This window comes from Salvelinus namaycush, chromosome 13, assembly GCF_016432855.1.
Source record: "Salvelinus namaycush isolate Seneca chromosome 13, SaNama_1.0, whole genome shotgun sequence".
In the NCBI taxonomy this organism is placed as follows: Eukaryota; Metazoa; Chordata; class Actinopteri; order Salmoniformes; family Salmonidae; genus Salvelinus; species Salvelinus namaycush.
In genome coordinates this window covers 40851610-40870987 of record NC_052319.1, presented here as the reverse complement: position 1 = coordinate 40870987, position 19378 = coordinate 40851610, and the positions used below count along the sequence as shown (strand labels likewise).

At 41.4% G+C, this 19378-nt stretch overlaps 1 protein-coding gene across 1 annotated transcript in view; it reads left to right on the top strand.

The window, feature by feature from the left end:
- Positions 1–15789, top strand: part of LOC120058135 (rho GTPase-activating protein 6-like) — an 81964-nt gene extending 66175 nt beyond the window's left edge. The window contains exons 6-14 of the mRNA XM_039006605.1: positions 1105–1300; positions 1527–1582; positions 4727–4877; positions 6659–6807; positions 8198–8377; positions 12928–13025; positions 14098–14360; positions 14472–14546; positions 14671–15789. Of these exons, the coding sequence (XP_038862533.1) occupies positions 1105–1300; positions 1527–1582; positions 4727–4877; positions 6659–6807; positions 8198–8377; positions 12928–13025; positions 14098–14360; positions 14472–14546; positions 14671–15290 (1788 nt within the window). The 3' untranslated portion in view covers positions 15291–15789. The remainder of the gene's footprint in view (positions 1–1104; positions 1301–1526; positions 1583–4726; positions 4878–6658; positions 6808–8197; positions 8378–12927; positions 13026–14097; positions 14361–14471; positions 14547–14670) is intronic.
- The last annotated feature ends 3589 nt before the right edge of the window (positions 15790–19378 follow it).

The following is a 19378-nucleotide window of genomic DNA, read 5'->3' as shown; positions in this document are numbered from 1 at the left end:
AACTTGATTGGAGTCCACCTGTGGTAAATTCAACTGATTGGACATGATTTGGAAAGGCACACACCTGTCTATATAAGGTCCCACAGTTGACAGTGCATGTCAGAGCAAAAACCAAGCCATGAGGTCGAAAAAATTGTCCATAGAGCTCAGAGACAGGATTGTGTCGATGCACAGATCTGGGGAAGGGTACCAAAACATTTCTGCAGCATTAAAGGTCCCCAAGAACACAGTGGCCTCCATCATTCTTAAATGGAAGAAGTTTGGAACCACCAAGACTCTTCCTTGAGCTGGCCGCCTGGCTAAACTGAGCAATCGGGGGAGAAGGGCCTTGGTCAGGGAGGTGACCAAGAACCCGATGATCACTCTGACAGACCTCCAGAGTTCGTCTGTGGAGATGCGAGAACCTTCCAGAAGGACAACCATCTTTGCAGCACTCCACCAATCAGGCCTTGATGAAAACCTGCTCCAGAGCTCTCAGGACCTCAGACTGGGGTGAAGGTTCACTTTCCAACAGGACAATGACCTTAAGCACACAGCCAAGACAACGCAGGAGTGGCTTCGGGACAAGCCTCTGAATGTCCTTGAGTGGCACAGCCTGAGCCCGGACTTGAACCCGATCGAACATCCCTGGAAAGACCTGAAAATAGCTGTGTCCCCATCCAACCTGACAGAGCTTGAGAGGATCTGCAGAGAAGAATGGGATTAACTCCCCAAATACAGGTGTGCCAAGCTTGTAGCGTCATCCCCAAGAAGACTCGAGGCTGTAATCGCTGCCAAAGGTGCTTCAACAAAGTACTGAGTAAAGGGTCTGAATACTTTTGTAAATGTAATATATATATATATTTTTTTTAAATATATTTGCAAAAAAAATCCAAAAGCATGTTTTTTCTTTGTCATTATGGGGTATTGTTTATAGATTGAATACATTTTAGAATAAGACTGTAGCATATCAAAATGTGGAAACAGTGAAGGGGTCTATATACTTTCCAAATACACTGTATACAATCCATCATTCCATGCCAGGCACTCGTCGCCATATGCTATCCATCACCTCTCCATATGGCTGTACTGTACTGTACTCACTCAACTATGTGTATCTGGCAGGGAGGAGTGTCTGTGGATTGCATCACTGACCTTGATGACAATCAGTCTCGCCTGCTGGAAGCCCTGCAGCTGTCCCTACCAGCCGAGACACCCAGCAACAGGAAGAAGCAGAGGGACAAGAAGCTTAGCCTCAACCCCATCTATAGACAGGTTCCCAGGGTGGTGGAGATGTGCTGCCTGCATCTGGAGAAATATGGTACACACAAAGGAATTGCCGTCATTCTTCAGAAAGTTCTACGCATATTGGGCCCGATTCACAGTTGAGATGAGCGCAGACAACACAGACATTCATGTAAATCGTTCACTGAAGTCAATGGAGGATATGACTTGCAGAGGATTGTTAATCGTGACTGGAGTTTATGTACACGTTTTCCCTGTTGGTGTCACAGCAAATTTGCCCTTTATTTCTCCATGTAATTTAGGTCTACAGACAGTTGGCATCTTCCGTGTAGGGAGCTCAAAGAAGAGAGTGCGGCAGGTGAGGTTTCTCTGCAAAATGCTGATGAACACATCGATGAGGTGCTCATCAAACACACTGTGAAATTCCTAGTGTGTTTCTAGTGATAAACTGTGGAGGGTGGGATGTTGTCTCCAGTATGATTCTAGTGTTAAACTGTGGAGGGTGGGGTGTTGTCTCCGGTATGATTCTAGTGTTAAACTGTGGAGGGTGGGATGTTGTCTCCGGTATGATTCTAGTGTTAAACTGTGGAGGGTGGGATGTTGTCTCCGGTATGATTCTAGTGTTAAACTGTGGAGGGTGGGATGTTGTCTCCAGTATGATTCTAGTGTTAAACTGTGGAGGGTGGGGTGTTGTCTCCAGTATGATTCTAGTGTTAAACTGTGGAGGGTGGGATGTTGTCTCCAGTATGTTTCTAGTGTTAAACTGTGGAGGGTGGGGTGTTGTCTCCAGTATGATTCTAGTGTTAAACTGTGGAGGGTGGGATGTTGTCTCCAGTATGATTCTAGTGTTAAACTGTGGAGGGTGGGATGTTGTCTCCAGTATGATTCTAGTGTTAAACTGTGGAGGGTGGGATGTTGTCTCCAGTATGATTCTAGTGTTAAACTGTGGAGGGTGGGATGTTGTCTCAAGTATGATTCTAGTGTTAAACTGTGGAGGGTGGGATGTTGTCTCCAGTATGATTCTAGTGTTAAACTGTGGAGGGTGGGATGTTGTCTCAAGTATGATTCTAGTGTTAAACTGTGGATTGTAGGATGCTGTCTCAAGTATGATTCTAGTGTTAAACTGTGGAGGGTGGGATGTTGTCTCAAGTATGATTCTAGTGTTAAACTGTGGATTGTAGGATGCTGTCTCAAGTATGATTCTAGTGTTAAACTGTGGAGGGTGGGATGTTGTCTCAAGTATGATTCTAGTGTTAAACTGTGGAGGGTGGATGTTGTCTCAAGTATGATTCTAGTGTTAAACTGTGGAGGGTGGGATGTTGTCTCCAGTATGATTCTAGTGTTAAACTGTGGAGGGTGGGATGTTGTCTCCAGTATGATTCTAGTGTTAAACTGTGGAGGGTGGGATGTTGTCTCAAGTATGATTCTAGTGTTAAACTGTGGAGGGTGGGATGTTGTCTCCAGTATGATTCTAGTGTTAAACTGTGGAGGGTGGGATGTTGTCTCCAGTATGATTCTAGTGTTAAACTGTGGAGGGTGGGATGTTGTCTCCAGTATGATTCTAGTGTTAAACTGTGGAGGGTGGGATGTTGTCTCCGGTATGATTCTAGTGTTAAACTGTGGAGGGTGGGATGTTGTCTCCAGTATGATTCTAGTGTTAAACTGTGGAGAGTGGGATGTTGTCTCAAGTATGATTCTAGTGTTAAACTGTGGACGGTGGGATGTTGTCTCCGGTATGATTCTAGTGTTAAACTGTGGAGGGTGGGATGTTGTCTCCAGTATGATTCTAGTGTTAAACTGTGGAGGGTGGGATGTTGTCTCCAGTATGATTCTAGTGTTAAACTGTGGAGGGTGGGATGTTGTCTCCAGTATGATTCTAGTGTTAAACTGTGGAGGGTGGGATGTTGTCTCAAGTATGATTCTATTGTTAAACTGTGGAGGGTGGGATGTTGTCTCCAGTATGATTCTAGTGTTAAACTGTGGAGGGTGGGATGTTGTCTCAAGTATGATTCTAGTGTTAAACTGTGGAGGGTGGGATGTTGTCTCCAGTATGATTCTAGTGTTAAACTGTGGAGGGTGGGATGTTGTCTCCAGTATGATTCTAGTGTTAAACTGTGGAGGGTGGGATGTTGTCTCCAGTATGATTCTAGTGTTAAACTGTGGAGGGTGGGATGTTGTCTCCAGTATGATTCTAGTGTTAAACTGTGGAGGGTGGGATGTTGTCTCCAGTATGATTCTAGTGTTAAACTGTGGAGGGTGGGATGTTGTCTCAAGTATGATTCTAGTGTTAAACTGTGGAGGGTGGGATGTTGTCTCCAGTATGATTCTAGTGTTAAACTGTGGAGGGTGGGATGTTGTCTCAAGTATGATTCTAGTGTTAAACTGTGGATTGTAGGATGCTGTCTCAAGTATGATTCTAGTGTTAAACTGTGGAGGGTGGGATGTTGTCTCAAGTATGATTCTAGTGTTAAACTGTGGAGGGTGGGATGTTGTCTCCAGTATGATTCTAGTGTTAAACTGTGGAGGGTGGGATGTTGTCTCCAGTATGATTCTAGTGTTAAACTGTGGAGGGTGGGATGTTGTCTCCGGTATGATTCTAGTGTTAAACTGTGGAGGGTGGGATGTTGTCTCCAGTATGATTCTAGTGTTAAACTGTGGAGAGTGGGATGTTGTCTCAAGTATGATTCTTGTGTTAAACTGTGGAGGGTGGGATGTTGTCTCCGGTATGATTCTAGTGTTAAACTGTGGAGGGTGGGATGTTGTCTCCAGTATGATTCTAGTGTTAAACTGTGGAGGGTGGGATGTTGTCTCCAGTATGATTCTAGTGTTAAACTGTGGAGGGTGGGATGTTGTCTCCAGTATGATTCTAGTGTTAAACTGTGGAGGGTGGGATGTTGTCTCCAGTATGATTCTAGTGTTAAACTGTGGAGGGTGGGATGTTGTCTCAAGTATGATTCTATTGTTAAACTGTGGAGGGTGGGATGTTGTCTCCAGTATGATTCTAGTGTTAAACTGTGGAGGGTGGGATGTTGTCTCAAGTATGATTCTAGTGTTAAACTGTGGAGGGTGGGATGTTGTCTCCAGTATGATTCTAGTGTTAAACTGTGGAGGGTGGGATGTTGTCTCCAGTATGATTCTAGTGTTAAACTGTGGAGGGTGGGATGTTGTCTCAAATATGATTCTAGTGTTAAACTGTGGAGGGTGGGATGTTGTCTCCAGTCCAGTATGATTCTAGTGTTAAACTGTGGATTGTAGGATGCTGTCTCAAGTATGATTCTACTGTTAAACTGTGGATTGTAGGATGCTGTCTCAAGTATGATTCTACTGTTAAACTGTGGATTGTAGGATGCTGTCTCAAGTATGATTCTACTGTTAAACTGTGGATTGTAGGATGCTGTCTCAAGTATGATTCTAGTGTTAAACTGTGGAGGGTGGGATGTTGTCTCCAGTATGATTCTAGTGTTAAACTGTGGATTGTGGGGTGTTGGGATGTTGTTTCCAGCTCAGAGAGCAGTGTGACCTGGGAGTGGAGGTCCAGCTGGACGAGGCTAACAGTGTCCATGATGTGGCTGCGCTGCTTAAGGAGTTCCTGAGGGATATGCCTGAACCCCTGCTGACCAGAGAGCTCTACACCGCATTCCTCAACACCATGTGTGAGGAACACAGACACACACACACACACACACACACACACACACACACACACACACACACACACACACACACACACACACACACACACACACAGACAGACACAAACACAATACTAAACCCATACTTTACACTCACATCTAAACCTCATACCACAATATGACACACAATCTCACCACTACACTTCACACAGCCTTCATCACTACCATGAACAGCCCACAATTGCCCCATACCCCACATTCATGTACACTATATACACTATATAACTCAATTGCTTTACCACAATCTAACCACAACACTACTCATAGCCTTAATCAACCCAATGCGTGAAGGGTTTAGTTACGCTTACAGTGCCATGAAAAAGTATTCATCCCCCTTAGCGTTTTTCCAATTTTGTGATTTTTATTTGGATTTCATGTACTGTACATTCACAAAATGGACAGAATTGGTGAAGCAAAATGAAAAAAATTACTTGTTTAAAAAAATTCTAAAAAATTTAAAACAGAAAAGTGTTTCTCGCATATGTATTCGCCCCCTTTGCTATGAAGCCCCTAAATAAGATCTGGTACAACCAATTACCTTCAGAAGTCACATAATTGGTTAAATAAGGTCCACCTGTGTGCAATCAGAGAGGCAACAAAGAGACCAAAGATGACCCTAAAGGATCTGCAAAGCTCCACAGCGGAGATTGGAGTATCTGTCCATAGGACCACTTTAAGCCATATATTCCACAGAGCTGGGCTTTACGGAAGAGTGGGCAGAAAAAGGCCATTGCTTAAAGAAAAAAATAAGCAAACACGTTTGGTGTTTGCCAAAAGGCATGTGGGCGACTCCCCAAACATATGGAAGAAGGTACTCTGGTCAGATGAGACTAAAATTGAGCTTTTTGGCCATCATGGAAAACGCTATGTCTGGCGCAAACCCAACACCTCTCATCACCCCGAGAACATCATCCCCACAGTGAAGCATGGTGGTGGCAGCATCATGCTGTGGGGATGTTTTTCAATGGCTGGGACTGGGAAACTAGTCAGAATTGAAGGAATGATGGATGGTGCTAAATACAGGGAATTTCTTGAGGGAAACCTATTTCAGTCTTCCAGAAATTTGAGACTGGGACGGAGGTTCACCTTCCAGCAGGACAATGACCCTAAGCATACTGCTAAAGCAACACTTGAGTGGTTTAAGGGGAAACGTTCAAATGTCTTGGAATGGCATAGTCAAAGCCCAGACCTCAATCCAATTGAGAATCTGTGGTATGACTTAAAGATTGCTGTACACCAGCGGAACCCATCCAACTTGAAGGAGCTGGAGCAGTTTTTCCTTGAAGAATGAGCAACAATCCCCGTGGTTAGATGTGCCAAGCTTATAGAGACGTACCCCAAGAGACTTGCAACTGTAATTGCGGCTCTACAAAGTATTGACTTTGTTGTGGTGAATAGTTATGCACACTCAAGTTTTCTGTTTGTTTGTCTTATTTCTTGTTTGTTTCACAATAAAAAATAATTTGCATCTTCAAAGTGGTAGGCCTGTTGTGTAAATCAAATGATACAAACCCCCACCCATAAAATCTATTTTAATTCCAGGTTGTAAGGCAACAAAATAGGAAAAATGCCAAAAAGGGGATGAATACTTTCGCAAGCCACTGTACACTACAGTAGTTTGTTTTTAAGAAAGCATACACTTCATACACCTGATTCCTATACCGTTTGTATTGTAAAATGTGTCTGTACCTGTATCTGTGAAGATGAGAGGGAGTTGTGTTGATGGTTGTCCTCCTCTGCAGTACTGGATCATCCAGACCAGGAGAGCACCATCCAGCTACTGGTGTATCTGCTGCCACCATGCAACAGTGACACCCTGCAACGCCTCCTGGAGTTCCTGGCCACGGTGACCGCCCACGCAGAGGACAGTCAGGACAGGGATGGACATGAGGTGAGGAATGGACAGGGCAGGCAAGGACAGTGCAGGGAAGGACAGGACATGAGGGTAGGACACGGCAGGACAGGAGGACAGGATAGGAGGACACGATAGGAAGACTGGAGGAAAGGGCAGGAGGACAGGACATGAGGGCAGGGCACGGCAGGACAGTAGGACAGGATAGGAGGACAGGATAGGAAGACTGGAGGACAGGGCAGGAGGACAGGACATGAGGGCAGAACAGTAGAACAGGATAGGAGGACAGGATAGGAGGACAGGGCAGGAGGACAGGACATGAGGGCAGGACACGTTAGGACATGAGGAAAGGGCAGGAGGACAAGGCAGAGCATGACAGGATGAGAGGTCAGTAGTGTAATTATAATTCACTCAAGTTTACGGTCCTTATTTTGTCTGTGATCAACTTTCATAGATGAATGTTGTAGTTTTTCCAATGTTGGTTATTTATGATTCATGACTAGATCATGAGTCATATTCATCTATCGAAATACTGCAAGCATTTTACATACAGCACAGACTACATTGTCATTAGCATGTCAGTAACAGTACTTCCACAAACGAGTGCAGAGAGGATGTGAAGGATCTTTTTTACATCACAGCACAGACTACATTGTCATTAGCATGTCAGTAATAGTACTTCCACAAACGAGTGCAGAGAGGATGTGAAGGATCTTTTTTACATTACAGCACAGACTACATTGTCATTAGCATGTCAGTAATAGTACTTCCCCAAACGAGTGCAGAGAGGATGTGAAGGATCTTTTTTACATTCTGACAAATTGACGAACTTTATAGCTTTATTCATGTTGACAAGAGCGGCTTAAGTGCGTATTAATTCCCACACTCCTCTCGGTTTGAATATGTATACACCTCTGTGTGTCAGAAGAGTCAGCCATGTGCATGAATTGTTTTCTATTGCTACCATAATCATAATTGATTTTTTTTTTAAAGATCTGTATTAATGACTGCTTATCCATGTTAATTTTTCATTCAACTTAAAGAAAGACCAGAAAGTCATCTGACGTTTTTATTCAGCGTTACCTTAACTAATCCTTCCAGTTAACCTCCATCAACCTAACCTTCAGCATAGTCCTGATTTTTCCTGTAACCGCAAAAGATCAGACGAAAATGTCTTGCTAACAATCACATACTTGGCCTGTGAGGCTGTGAGTTGTGGGGCTGCTGGCCAGACAGCCAGAATGAGATCAATTCAGGCTTCATTATCCTGTTATTACTGGGGATTTCATGACGATGCATAACAAACTGTTCATGTCCTACCGAGCAGAAGGAGCTCATGTTTGCCAGCACTGGCAGGAGAGCTTCTCAGAAAGGTGTGTGTGTGTGTGTATGTATGTTTTTGTGCTCATTGTCCCACTGCTGTCTTTAGATCACAGGGAACAAGATGACATCACTCAACTTGGCCACCGTCTTTGGGCCCAACCTTCTACACAAACAGAAGAGCTCGGACAAGGAGTTTACTGTTCAGAGTTTTGCCCGCGCCGAGGAGAGTACAGCCATCATTGGCGTGGTACACAGCATGATCACCACGTATGAGACCCTCTTCATGGTAAGCTATCCACTTATGGAAAACACTGTAACATGGCACCAATAGATGGATATATATAAGTGTTTATCACACTAGATAGAGAACAGAGTACAAAATTGGCACAGCTGACAAACAATTGAACTCTCTTAGTCACTGCTCTCCTTTCCGAGAATAATTGTTCTTAGGGGAATTGTGCTTAAAGGGATACTTTGGGAATTTGGCAATGAGGCCTGTTATCTACTTCCCCATGGATTACATTTTTATGAAGGAAATTAGAGGTAGTTTCGCGAGTCAGTGCTAACTAGCGTTAGCGCAATGACTCGAAGTCTATGGTATCTGCTAGCATTTACCATAGACTTCCAGTCATTGTGGTAACGCTACTGTAGTTAGTCATTGCAGTAGTTCTAGTTAGGAATGTCCTTCAAACTGCACGCAGAGACAAATAAAAATGGTAAACACAAATTCATCTGACTCTGGGGAAGTAGATAAAAGGGCCTCATTGCCAAAATACAGATGTATTCCTTTAATAGAGTGGCTCCATCTAATGAAATGTAAACATGCACTTTATAAGTTTTGGAGAAAGCCTAAGCCTTGTAAAACCAAGCTCCACAGAGAAGATCATCAACTCGTGCCTTTGTTTTTCCCTCCTGTACGGGTCCTTATAAGGTCCAGGAAAAGGAGGACTATGGATTTGGACATACTGATTACAGTGTCTTTACAGTTTCTTTCCAGACAAAGCTCTATTTTTCTTAAAGGGGCAATCCTCAGTTGAAACAATAACAAAGCACACACACCGCCTCTGTTATTGTAAAAAGTTGAGGGATGGAGAAATGTAATCACTCTTAAATTCATAGACAGAGCTATTGACGCAAGGACTGACCACTCAATATATCAACAATATAGTTAAGCATATTTTGAAGCTATACACAGTTTTTGCTTACAGTACATTCAGAAAGTATTCAGACCCCTTGACTTTTTCCACATTTTGTTACGTTACAGCCTTATTCTAAAATAGATTCAATTGTTTTTCTTCCATCCTCGATCTACACACAATATCCCATAATGACAAAGCAAAAAAGGGTTCTAGAAATTTTTGAAAATGTATTAAAAAATGTAAAACTGAAATAACATTTACATAGGTATTCAGACCCGTTACTCAGTTGAAGCACATTTTGCAGCGATTACAGCTTTGAGTCTTCTTGGGTAAGACGCTACAAGCTTGGCACACCTGTATTTGGGGAATTTCTCCCATTCTCCTCTGCAGATCCTCTCAAGCTCTGTCAGGTTGGATGGGGAGCGTTGCTGCACTGCTATTTTCAGATCTCTCAAGAGATGTTCGATCGGGTTCAAGTCCGGGCTCTGGCTGGGCCACTCAAGGACATTCAGAGACTTGTCCTGAAGCCACTCCTGCGTTGTCTTGGATGTGTGCTTTGGGTCGTTGTCCTGTTGGAAGGTGAACCTTCAACCCAGTCTGAGGTCTTGAGCGCTCTGGAGCAGGTTTTCATCAATCATCTCTCTGTACTTTGCTCCGTTCATCTTTCGCTCGAACCTGACTAGTCTGACAGTCCTTGCCGCTGAAAAACATCCCCACAGCATGATGCCGCCACCACCATGCTTCACCGTAGGGATGGTGCCAGGTTTCCTCCAGACGTGATGCTTGGCGTTCAGGCCAAAGAGTTCAATCTTGGTTTCATCAGACCATAGAATCTTGTTTCTCATGGTCTGAGAGTCGTTTAGGTGCCTTTTGGCAAACTCCAAGCAGCTGTCATGTGCCTTTTACTGATAAAGGCCTGATTGGTGGAGTGCTGCAGAGATGGTTGTCCTTCTGGAAGGTTCTCCCAATGTCCACAGAGGAACTCTGGAGGTCTGTCAGAGTGACCATCGGGTTCTTGGTCACCTCCCTGATTGTTCAGTTTAGCCGGGCGGCCAGCTCCAGGTCTTGGTGGTTCCAAACTTCTTCCATTTAAGAATGATGGAGACCACTGTGTTCTTGGGGACCTTCAATGCTGCAGAAATGTTTTGGTACCCTTGCCCAGATTTGTGCCTCGACACAATCCTGTCTCGGAGCTTTATGGACTATTCCTTCGACCTCTTGGCTTGGTTTTTGCTCTGGCATGCACTGTCAACTGTGGGACTTTCCAAATCATGTCCAATCAATTGCATTTACCACAGGTGGACTCCAATCAAGTTGTAGAAACATCTCAAGGATGATCAATGGAAGCAGAATACACCTGAGCTCAATTTCGAGTCTCATTGTGAAGGGTCTCAATACTTATGTAAATAAGGTATTTCAGTTTTTTTTTTATTATTACATTTGCAAAATCTTATAAAAACCAGTATTTGCTTTGGCATTATGGGGTTTTGTGTGTGGATTGATAAGGAAAACATTTAATTTAATACATTTTAGAATTAAGCTTTAATGTAACAAAATGTGGGAAATGGAAGGGGTCTGAATACTTTCAGAATGCACTGTATATGCTGAGCAAAAATATAAACACAACATGTAAAGTGTTGGTCCAATCTTTCATGAGCTGAAATAAAAGATCCCAGAAATTTTCCATGCGCACACAAAACTTATTTCTATAAAGTTTTGTCCATAAATTTGTTTACATCCTTGTTAGTGAGCATTTCTCATTTGCCAAGGTAATTCATCCACCTGACAGGTGTGGCATATCAAGAAGTTGAATATTTAAAACCTCTACGGGATCGGTGTCCCTAAACCGGGATGGTTGTTGCTAACGTGTGCTAATGTGTTTAGAATGACGTTTTATAAAACAGCCAACTTTCCGGGACATAGACATGTCTTATATGGGCAGAAAGATTACATTCTTGTTAATCTAGAGGCAGTGTCTAATTAACAGTAGCTATTACAGTGAAAAAATACCATGCTATTGTTTGAGGAGAGCGCAAAACAACAAAACTTTTATCACGGCAACTGGTTTGATACATTTAGAAATCTTGCTCTGATTTGTCATCCTGAGGGTCCCAGAGATAAATGTAGCATAGTTTTGTTTGATAAATCAATTTTTATGTTCAAACGTAGCAACTGGGGTCTACAGTTTGACCCCACTGATGTCTCTGGCTCCACACCCACCCCACCCGGCCATCTAGATTTGTGAAAGTTAGTGTATAAGCTAATGATCCATCATGGATGACATTCCTGGGAGTGTGTATACTTACATTTTTTATTACCAAGCATTTTTGTATGTTCTCCAAAGTTATGTACTTGAAAATGTATAAATGATAAATTCGGCACATTTGGGCAAACTCCTGGCAGACTTGATACAAAATATTGTGCAGTAATGTAAATCTTCACTGGATAAGTCGGAAACTTTGCACACACACTGTTGCCATCTGGTTGCCAAAATCTAAATTACACCTTGACTCCTATCTGAAAGTATGGCCATTCTCCTACATTTCAAACATGATGGAAAAATACAAAATAGAAAAAGCATGTTTTACCAGATCTAATGTGTTATATTCTCCTACATTCATTTCATATTTCCACAAACTTCAAAGTGTTTCCTTTCAAATGGTATCAAGAATAAACATATCCTTGCTTCAGGTCCTGAGCTACAGGCAGTTAGATTTGGGTATGTCATTTTAGGCGAAAATTGAAAAAAAGAGTATGATCCTGGGGACAATAAAAGGCCACTCTAAATGTGCAGACCCAATGCCACAGATGTCTCAAGTTTTGAGGGAGTGTGCAATTGGCATGCTGACTGCAGGAATGTCCACCAGAGCTATTGCCAGATAATTGCATGTTAATTTCTCTACCATAAGCTGCCTCCAACGTTGTTTTAGAGAATTTGGCAGCAGGTCCAACCGACCTCACAACTACAGACCACGTGTATGGAGTCGTGTGGGCGAGCGGTTTGCTGATGTCATTGTTGTGATCAGAGTGCCCCGTGGTGGCGGTGGGGTAATGGTATGGGCAGGCATAAACTAGGGACAGCAAACACAATTGCATTTTATCGATGGCAATTTGAATGCACAGAGATATCGTGACGAGCTCCTGAGGCCCATTATCGTGCCATTCATCCGCTGCCATCACCTCATGTTTCAGCATGATAATGGAACACAGGAGTGATGGTTGCTGATAATGGGCCTCTGTACGCCTATATAGATATTCCATAAAAAATCAGCCATTTCCAGCTACAATAGTCATTTACAACATTAACAATGTCTACACTGTATTTCTGATCAATTTGACGTTATTTTAATGGACAAAAAATGTGCTTTTCTGTCAAAAACAAGGACATTTCCAAGTGACCCCAAACTTTTGAACGGTAGTGTATATATATTAGCATGTGTTAACCAATGGTGCAACGGCTTTAAACTGTACTTGAACCGCTTGCTTATTATACATCGTCTGTAGGAGACATTCTTGCTTCAGCTCTTGTAATTTAGGGTTTCAGAGTCCATATTTACATTATTGTGTCAATATCTGTCTCAACACTTGGCCAACAGTTAGATATCCAGTTTAAGCCAACAGAGAATGAGATAGATGTAATAACTGTCCGTTCAGCTCAGACGTCTAGTTAAGGATTGTGTGTTTCTGGCCCTTCCAGGTGCCGCCTGACCTGCAGAATGAGGTTCTGATGAGTCTACTAGAGACGGATCCTGACGTGGTGGATTACCTCCTGAGGAGGAAGGATTCTCAGCACTCGTGAGTGTGTGGCCTTTTGTGTGCTTAAATATGGACGATTGGACGTGATGCCGTGCCTCTGCCAAATGGGCATCAGGTAGCTTAGTAGTTAAGAGCGTTGGGCCAGTAACTGAAATGTCGCTGGTTTGAATCACTGAGCTGACTAGGTGAAAAATATGCCCTTAACCCTACTTGCTCCGGATAAGATAACATCTGCTACATGACAAAAATGTAAAAAGCTCTGTGAAAATCCAGTACAGTGATATATGGGGTTCTGAGAAGGTACTCGAGCACCCCCTGGTGGTATTGTTGTGTATTTTCACTTCTTACCTAAACATCATCGTGATGACATTTGGTTTTAATGTTCTTACCTAAACATGAGAAATGACTGCACTGTTGGATCTAGGAACACAAGCATTTTGCTACACCCGCAATAACATCTGTTAAATATGTGTTTGCGACCAATAAAATGAGAGTTGATATAATGTAGTTTCAGTTGTCTTACCTAGACATCATTGTGATAACATATCATTTCAGTTCTCTTACCTAGACATCATTGTGATAACATATCATTTCAGTTCTCTTACCTAGACATCATTGTGATAACATATCATTTCAGTTGTCTTACCTAGACATCATTGTGATAACATATCATTTCAGTTGTCTTACCTAGACATCATTGTGATAACATATCATTTCAGTTCTCTTACCTAGACATCATTGTGATAACATATCATTTCAGTTCTCTTACCTAGACATCATTGTGATAACATATCATTTCAGTTCTCTTACCTAGACATCATTGTGATAACATATCATTTCAGTTGTCTTACCTAGACATCATTGTGATAACATATCATTTCAGTTTTCTTACCTAGACATCATTGTGATAACATATCATTTCAGTTCTCTTACCTAGACATCATTGTGATAACATATCATTTCCGTTTTCTCCCTTCTCTGTACATCATGGCATACTTTGTAACTAGGGCAATTCATTTTTCCTGATCAGATAATACCTAGTATGGTAAATCTACTGGTCATCATATTTTACATACTTCATAATGTCTCTTTCTTCTCCTCTCCCCCATAGTGGTCCAGGCCCGCTGAGGACTGAGGATCCCTTCTCTTTGAGGGAGAGGCGCTGCTCCAGTGACTCCAACAAGGCCTCCAGTGGGGAGTTGTCCCCCTATGACAACAACTCACCAGTGCTGTCGGAGGGGCTGCTCTCCCAGCCCCAGGAGGACAGAAACCTCCTCTCTGATAGGCTCTTCAGGGTTCCAGAGCAGTACACACTGGTTGGCCACGTCAAAGGTCGTCCTAGCATCACCTGTCACTCACCATCCACAGGCAAAGGTGAGCTTCCCAATGGTCGACTTGTTGATCATTTCATTTCTGAAAATAGCACAATATGCTGTATTGTATATTGCTACTTAGGCTGAGGAATATGTCTTATTTTTCCATTAGACACACCCGATGAACATGTCTGGGGTGCCTGGCATGCCTCTCTAAGGAAAGGGTTTATGGATCATCACATCACTGGTACATTTATTGTCTTTAAACATAATGTCTCATTCTTTGCTCTTTGGAACTTTGCAACCTAGAATAAACATTGTAGACTAGATGGAGTTAGACATTGATTATGTGTATAAATGGTTTCCCCTAGGTTCCCATGGCGACGTTTCAGAACACGGCTCCTGCGGCTCATCAGAGGGACTCGACCGTCACCAAGGTAACAACAGCAAACTGCCTGTCAGACGAACTTATACCTCGTTAGGTGTGCCTGAGTGCAGACCACACCCCCCGGTGACTCGCTGCAGTAGTAGCCCTCTGACGGAGAGAGGGCAAAGACAGCAGGGTACAGACTCATTATTACATCACCGACCACAGGGAAAACCAGGGGCCGGCAGCTCAGAGGACTTCGCACTAAGGGGCGGAGTGTCACAGCCTGCCAGTCCCTCCCTCAGAGGCAGGCCTGGCGGCAGGGTGGATGGAAGGCCTCCCCCTCCCTACCCTGGACCTCTCAGAGGAACACACAGAGAATGTTCTCACTCCACACCTTCCCTCTCCCTCTCCACGCACCAGTGTGTGACCCCACAGAGCCCCCAACGGCCCCCCCAGGGCAGCTGCAGCCCCAGGAACTGGACTGTGACCCCTAAGAACCCCTCCTCTAGTCCTCTGGAAGGAAAGGTGCCAGTCAGCCCGGAGTGGCAGAGAGAGAGTTGGCAGATATGGAAGCTCTTATCAACAGACAACACAGACACACTACCAGAGACACTGGTGTGATGGGTTGAGTGCACCCACTAACTTTAACCACTGTGTTACCATGGGGAGAGGAGGGATGGGGGGTTCCTGTATGGTTATGTTGATCTGTTACTTACTGAGATGTGCCAATTGTCTGTGAGTAACGGTGTGTTTGCTTGTTAATGTTGTTGTTTCACCCTCCTCATGTGTTACCTACAATTTTTTTCAGAAGTTTGACTCCAACATTTTGTCACTAAGACATACCTTAAAAGAGACACAAATTAACACCACTGAGATGTGACAATCTGAGTATTTTTGGGGGCCGTTAGTAACAAAACACTTTATTTTCATACCATGTCATTTATATGTTTTATAATGTTATTTTTTATTCAACTCAGAATAATGGTGTATGAATGAATCTGAATGGATCAGTACTAATGGCTTACGTACAATGTTCATTTTTATATTCTAATATCATCCTATGAGATAAAATGCTGATATTATAACCAAAATCAAATACAATTATCGTATTGAAACATGACATCAAGAGGTGTCTTTGTGCTATTTCTCAGTTGGTGGAGCTGTTGCCAAACAAATGAAAAGCCATTATGTTTTTGTTACTGCCATTACACTTAAATGTGATGTTTTGGTCACTAGCTTTTACAACTAATGTTCATGGCCTTCTGTAACTGATTGTTATAGTCATCCGAACACAACTTTAGCTGATTCTAATATTCATCCATTCACTCATCCATTCACAGCTGTAACTGATTATAATATTCATCCATTCACAGCTGTAACTGATTCTAATATTCATCCATTCACAGCTGTAACTGATTCTAATATTCATCCATTCACAGCTGTAACTGATTCTAATAGTCATCCATTCACAGCTGTACTGATTATAATATTCATCCATTCACAGCTGTAACTGATTCTAATATTCATCCATTCACTCATCCATTCACAGCTGTAACTGATTCTAATATTCATCCATTCACAGCTGTAACTGATTCTAATATTCATCCATTCACTCATCCATTCACAGCTGTAACTGATTCTAATATTCATCCATTCACAGCTGTAACTGATTCTAATATTCATCCATTCACAGCTGTAACTGATTCTAATATTCATCCATTCACAGCTGTAACTGATTCTAATAGTCATCCATTCACTCATCCATTCACTGCTGTAACTGATTCTAATATTCATCCATTCACTCATCCATTCACAGCTGTAACTGATTCTAATATTCATCCATTCACAGCTGTAACTGATTCTAATATTCACCCATTCACAGCTGTAACTGATTCTAATATTCATCCATTCACAGCTGTAACTGATTCTAATATTCATCCATTCACAGGTGTAACTGATTCTAATATTCATCCATTCACAGCTGTAACTGATTCTAATAGTCATCCATTCACTCATCCATTCACTGCTGTAACTGATTCTAATATTCATCCATTCACAGCTGTAACTGATTCTAATATTCATCCATTCACAGCTGTAACTGATTATAAAATGCATCCATTCACTCATCCATTCACAACTGTAACTGATTCTAATATTCATCCATTCACAGCTGTAACTGATTCTAATATTCATCAATTCACAACTGTAAACTGATTCTAATATTCATCCATTCACTCATCCATTCACAGCTGTAACTGATTCTAATATTCATCCATTCACAGCTGTAACTGATTATAAAATGCATCCATTCACTCATCCATTCACAACTGTAACTGATTCTAATATTCATCCATTCACAGCTGTAACTGATTCTAATATTCATCAATTCACAACTGTAAACTGATTCTAATATTCATCCATTCACTCATCCATTCACAGCTGTAACTGATTCTAATATTCATCCATTCACTCATCCATTCACAGCTGTAACTGATTCTAATATTCATCCATTCACAACTGTAACTGATTCTAATATTCATCCATTCACTCATCCATTCACAGCTGTAACTGATTCTAATAGTCATCCATTCACTCATCCATTCACAGCTGTAACTGATTCTAATAGTCATCCATTCACAACTTTAACTGATTCTAATATTCATCCATTCACTCATCCATTCACATCTGTAACTGATTCTAATATTCATCCATTCACTCATCCATTCACATCTGTAACTGATTCTAATATTCATCCATTCACAGCTGTAACTGATTCTAATAGTCATCCATTCACAGCTGTAACTGATTCTAATATTCATCCATTCACAACTGTAACTGATTCTAATATTCATCCATTCACTCATCCATTCACAGCTGTAACTGATTCTAATATTCATCCATTCACAGCTGTAACTGATTATAATATTCATCCATTCACAACTGTAACTGATTCTAATATTCAGCCATTCACTCATCCATTCCCAGCTGTACCTGATTCTAATATTCATCCATTCACTCATCCATATCCATTCACAGCTGTAACTGATTATAATATTCATCCATTCACAACTGTAACTGATTCTAATATTCATCCATTCACTCATCCATTCACAGCTGTAACTGATTCTAATAGTCATCCATTCACAACTGTAACTGATTCTAATATTCATCCATTCACTCATCCATTCACAGCTGTAACTGATTCTAATATTCATCCATTCACAGCTGTAACTGATTCTAATATTCATCCATTCACAGCTGTAGCTGATTCTAATAGTCATCCATTCACAGCTGTAACTGATTCTAATATTCATCCATTCACAGCTGTAACTGATTCTAATAGTCATCCATTCACTCATCCATTCACAGCTGTAACTGATTCTAATATTCATCCATTCACAGCTGTAACTGATTCTAATATTCATCCATTCACAGCTGTAACTGATTCTAATATTCATCCATTCACAACTGTAACTGATTCTAATATTCAGCCATTCACAACTTTACCTGATTCTAATATTCATCCATTCACTCATCCATTCACAGCTGTAACTGATTCTAATATTCACCCATTCACAGCTGTAACTGATTCTAATATTCATCCATTCACAGCTGTAACTGATTCTAATATTCATCCATTCACATCTGTAACTGATTCTAATATTCATCCATTCACATCTGTAACTGATTCTAATATTCATCCATTCACATCTGTAACTGATTCTAATATTCATCCATTCACTCATCCATTCACATCTGTAACTGATTCTAATATTCATCCATTCACAGCTGTAACTGATTCTAATAGTCATCCATTCACAGCTGTAGCTGATTCTAATATTCATCCATTCACAACTGTAACTGATTCTAATATTCATCCATTCACTCATCCATTCACAGCTGTAACTGATTCTAATATTCATCCATTCACAGCTGTAACTGATTCTAATATTCATCCATTCACAGCTGTAACTGATTCTAATATTCATCCATTCACTCATCCATTCACAGCTGTAACTGATTCTAATATTCATCCATTCACTCATCCATTCACAGCTGTAACTGATTCTAATATTCATCCATTCACAGCTGTAACTGATTCTAATATTCATCCATTCACAGCTGTAGCTGATTCTAATAGTCATCCATTCACAACTGTAAACTGATTCTAATATTCATCCATTCACTCATCCATTCACAGCTGTAACTGATTCTAATATTCATCCATTCACAACTGTAACTGATTCTAATATTCATCCATTCACTCATCCATTCACAGCTGTAACTGATTCTAATAGTCATCCATTCACTCATCCATTCACAGCTGTAACTGATTCTAATAGTCATCCATTCACAACTGTAACTGATTCTAATATTCATCCATTCACTCATCCATTCACATCTGTAACTGATTCTAATATTCATCCATTCACTCATCCATTCACATCTGTAACTGATTCTAATATTCATCCATTCACAGCTGTAACTGATTCTAATAGTCATCCATTCACAGCTGTAACTGATTCTAATATTCATCCATTCACAACTGTAACTGATTCTAATATTCATCCATTCACTCATCCATTCACAGCTGTAACCTAGTTCTAATAGTCGCCATTCACAGCTGTAACTGATTATAATATTCATCCATTCACTCAAGCAACTGGTCGGGCATCTGTACTGATTCTAATATTCAGCCATTCACTCAT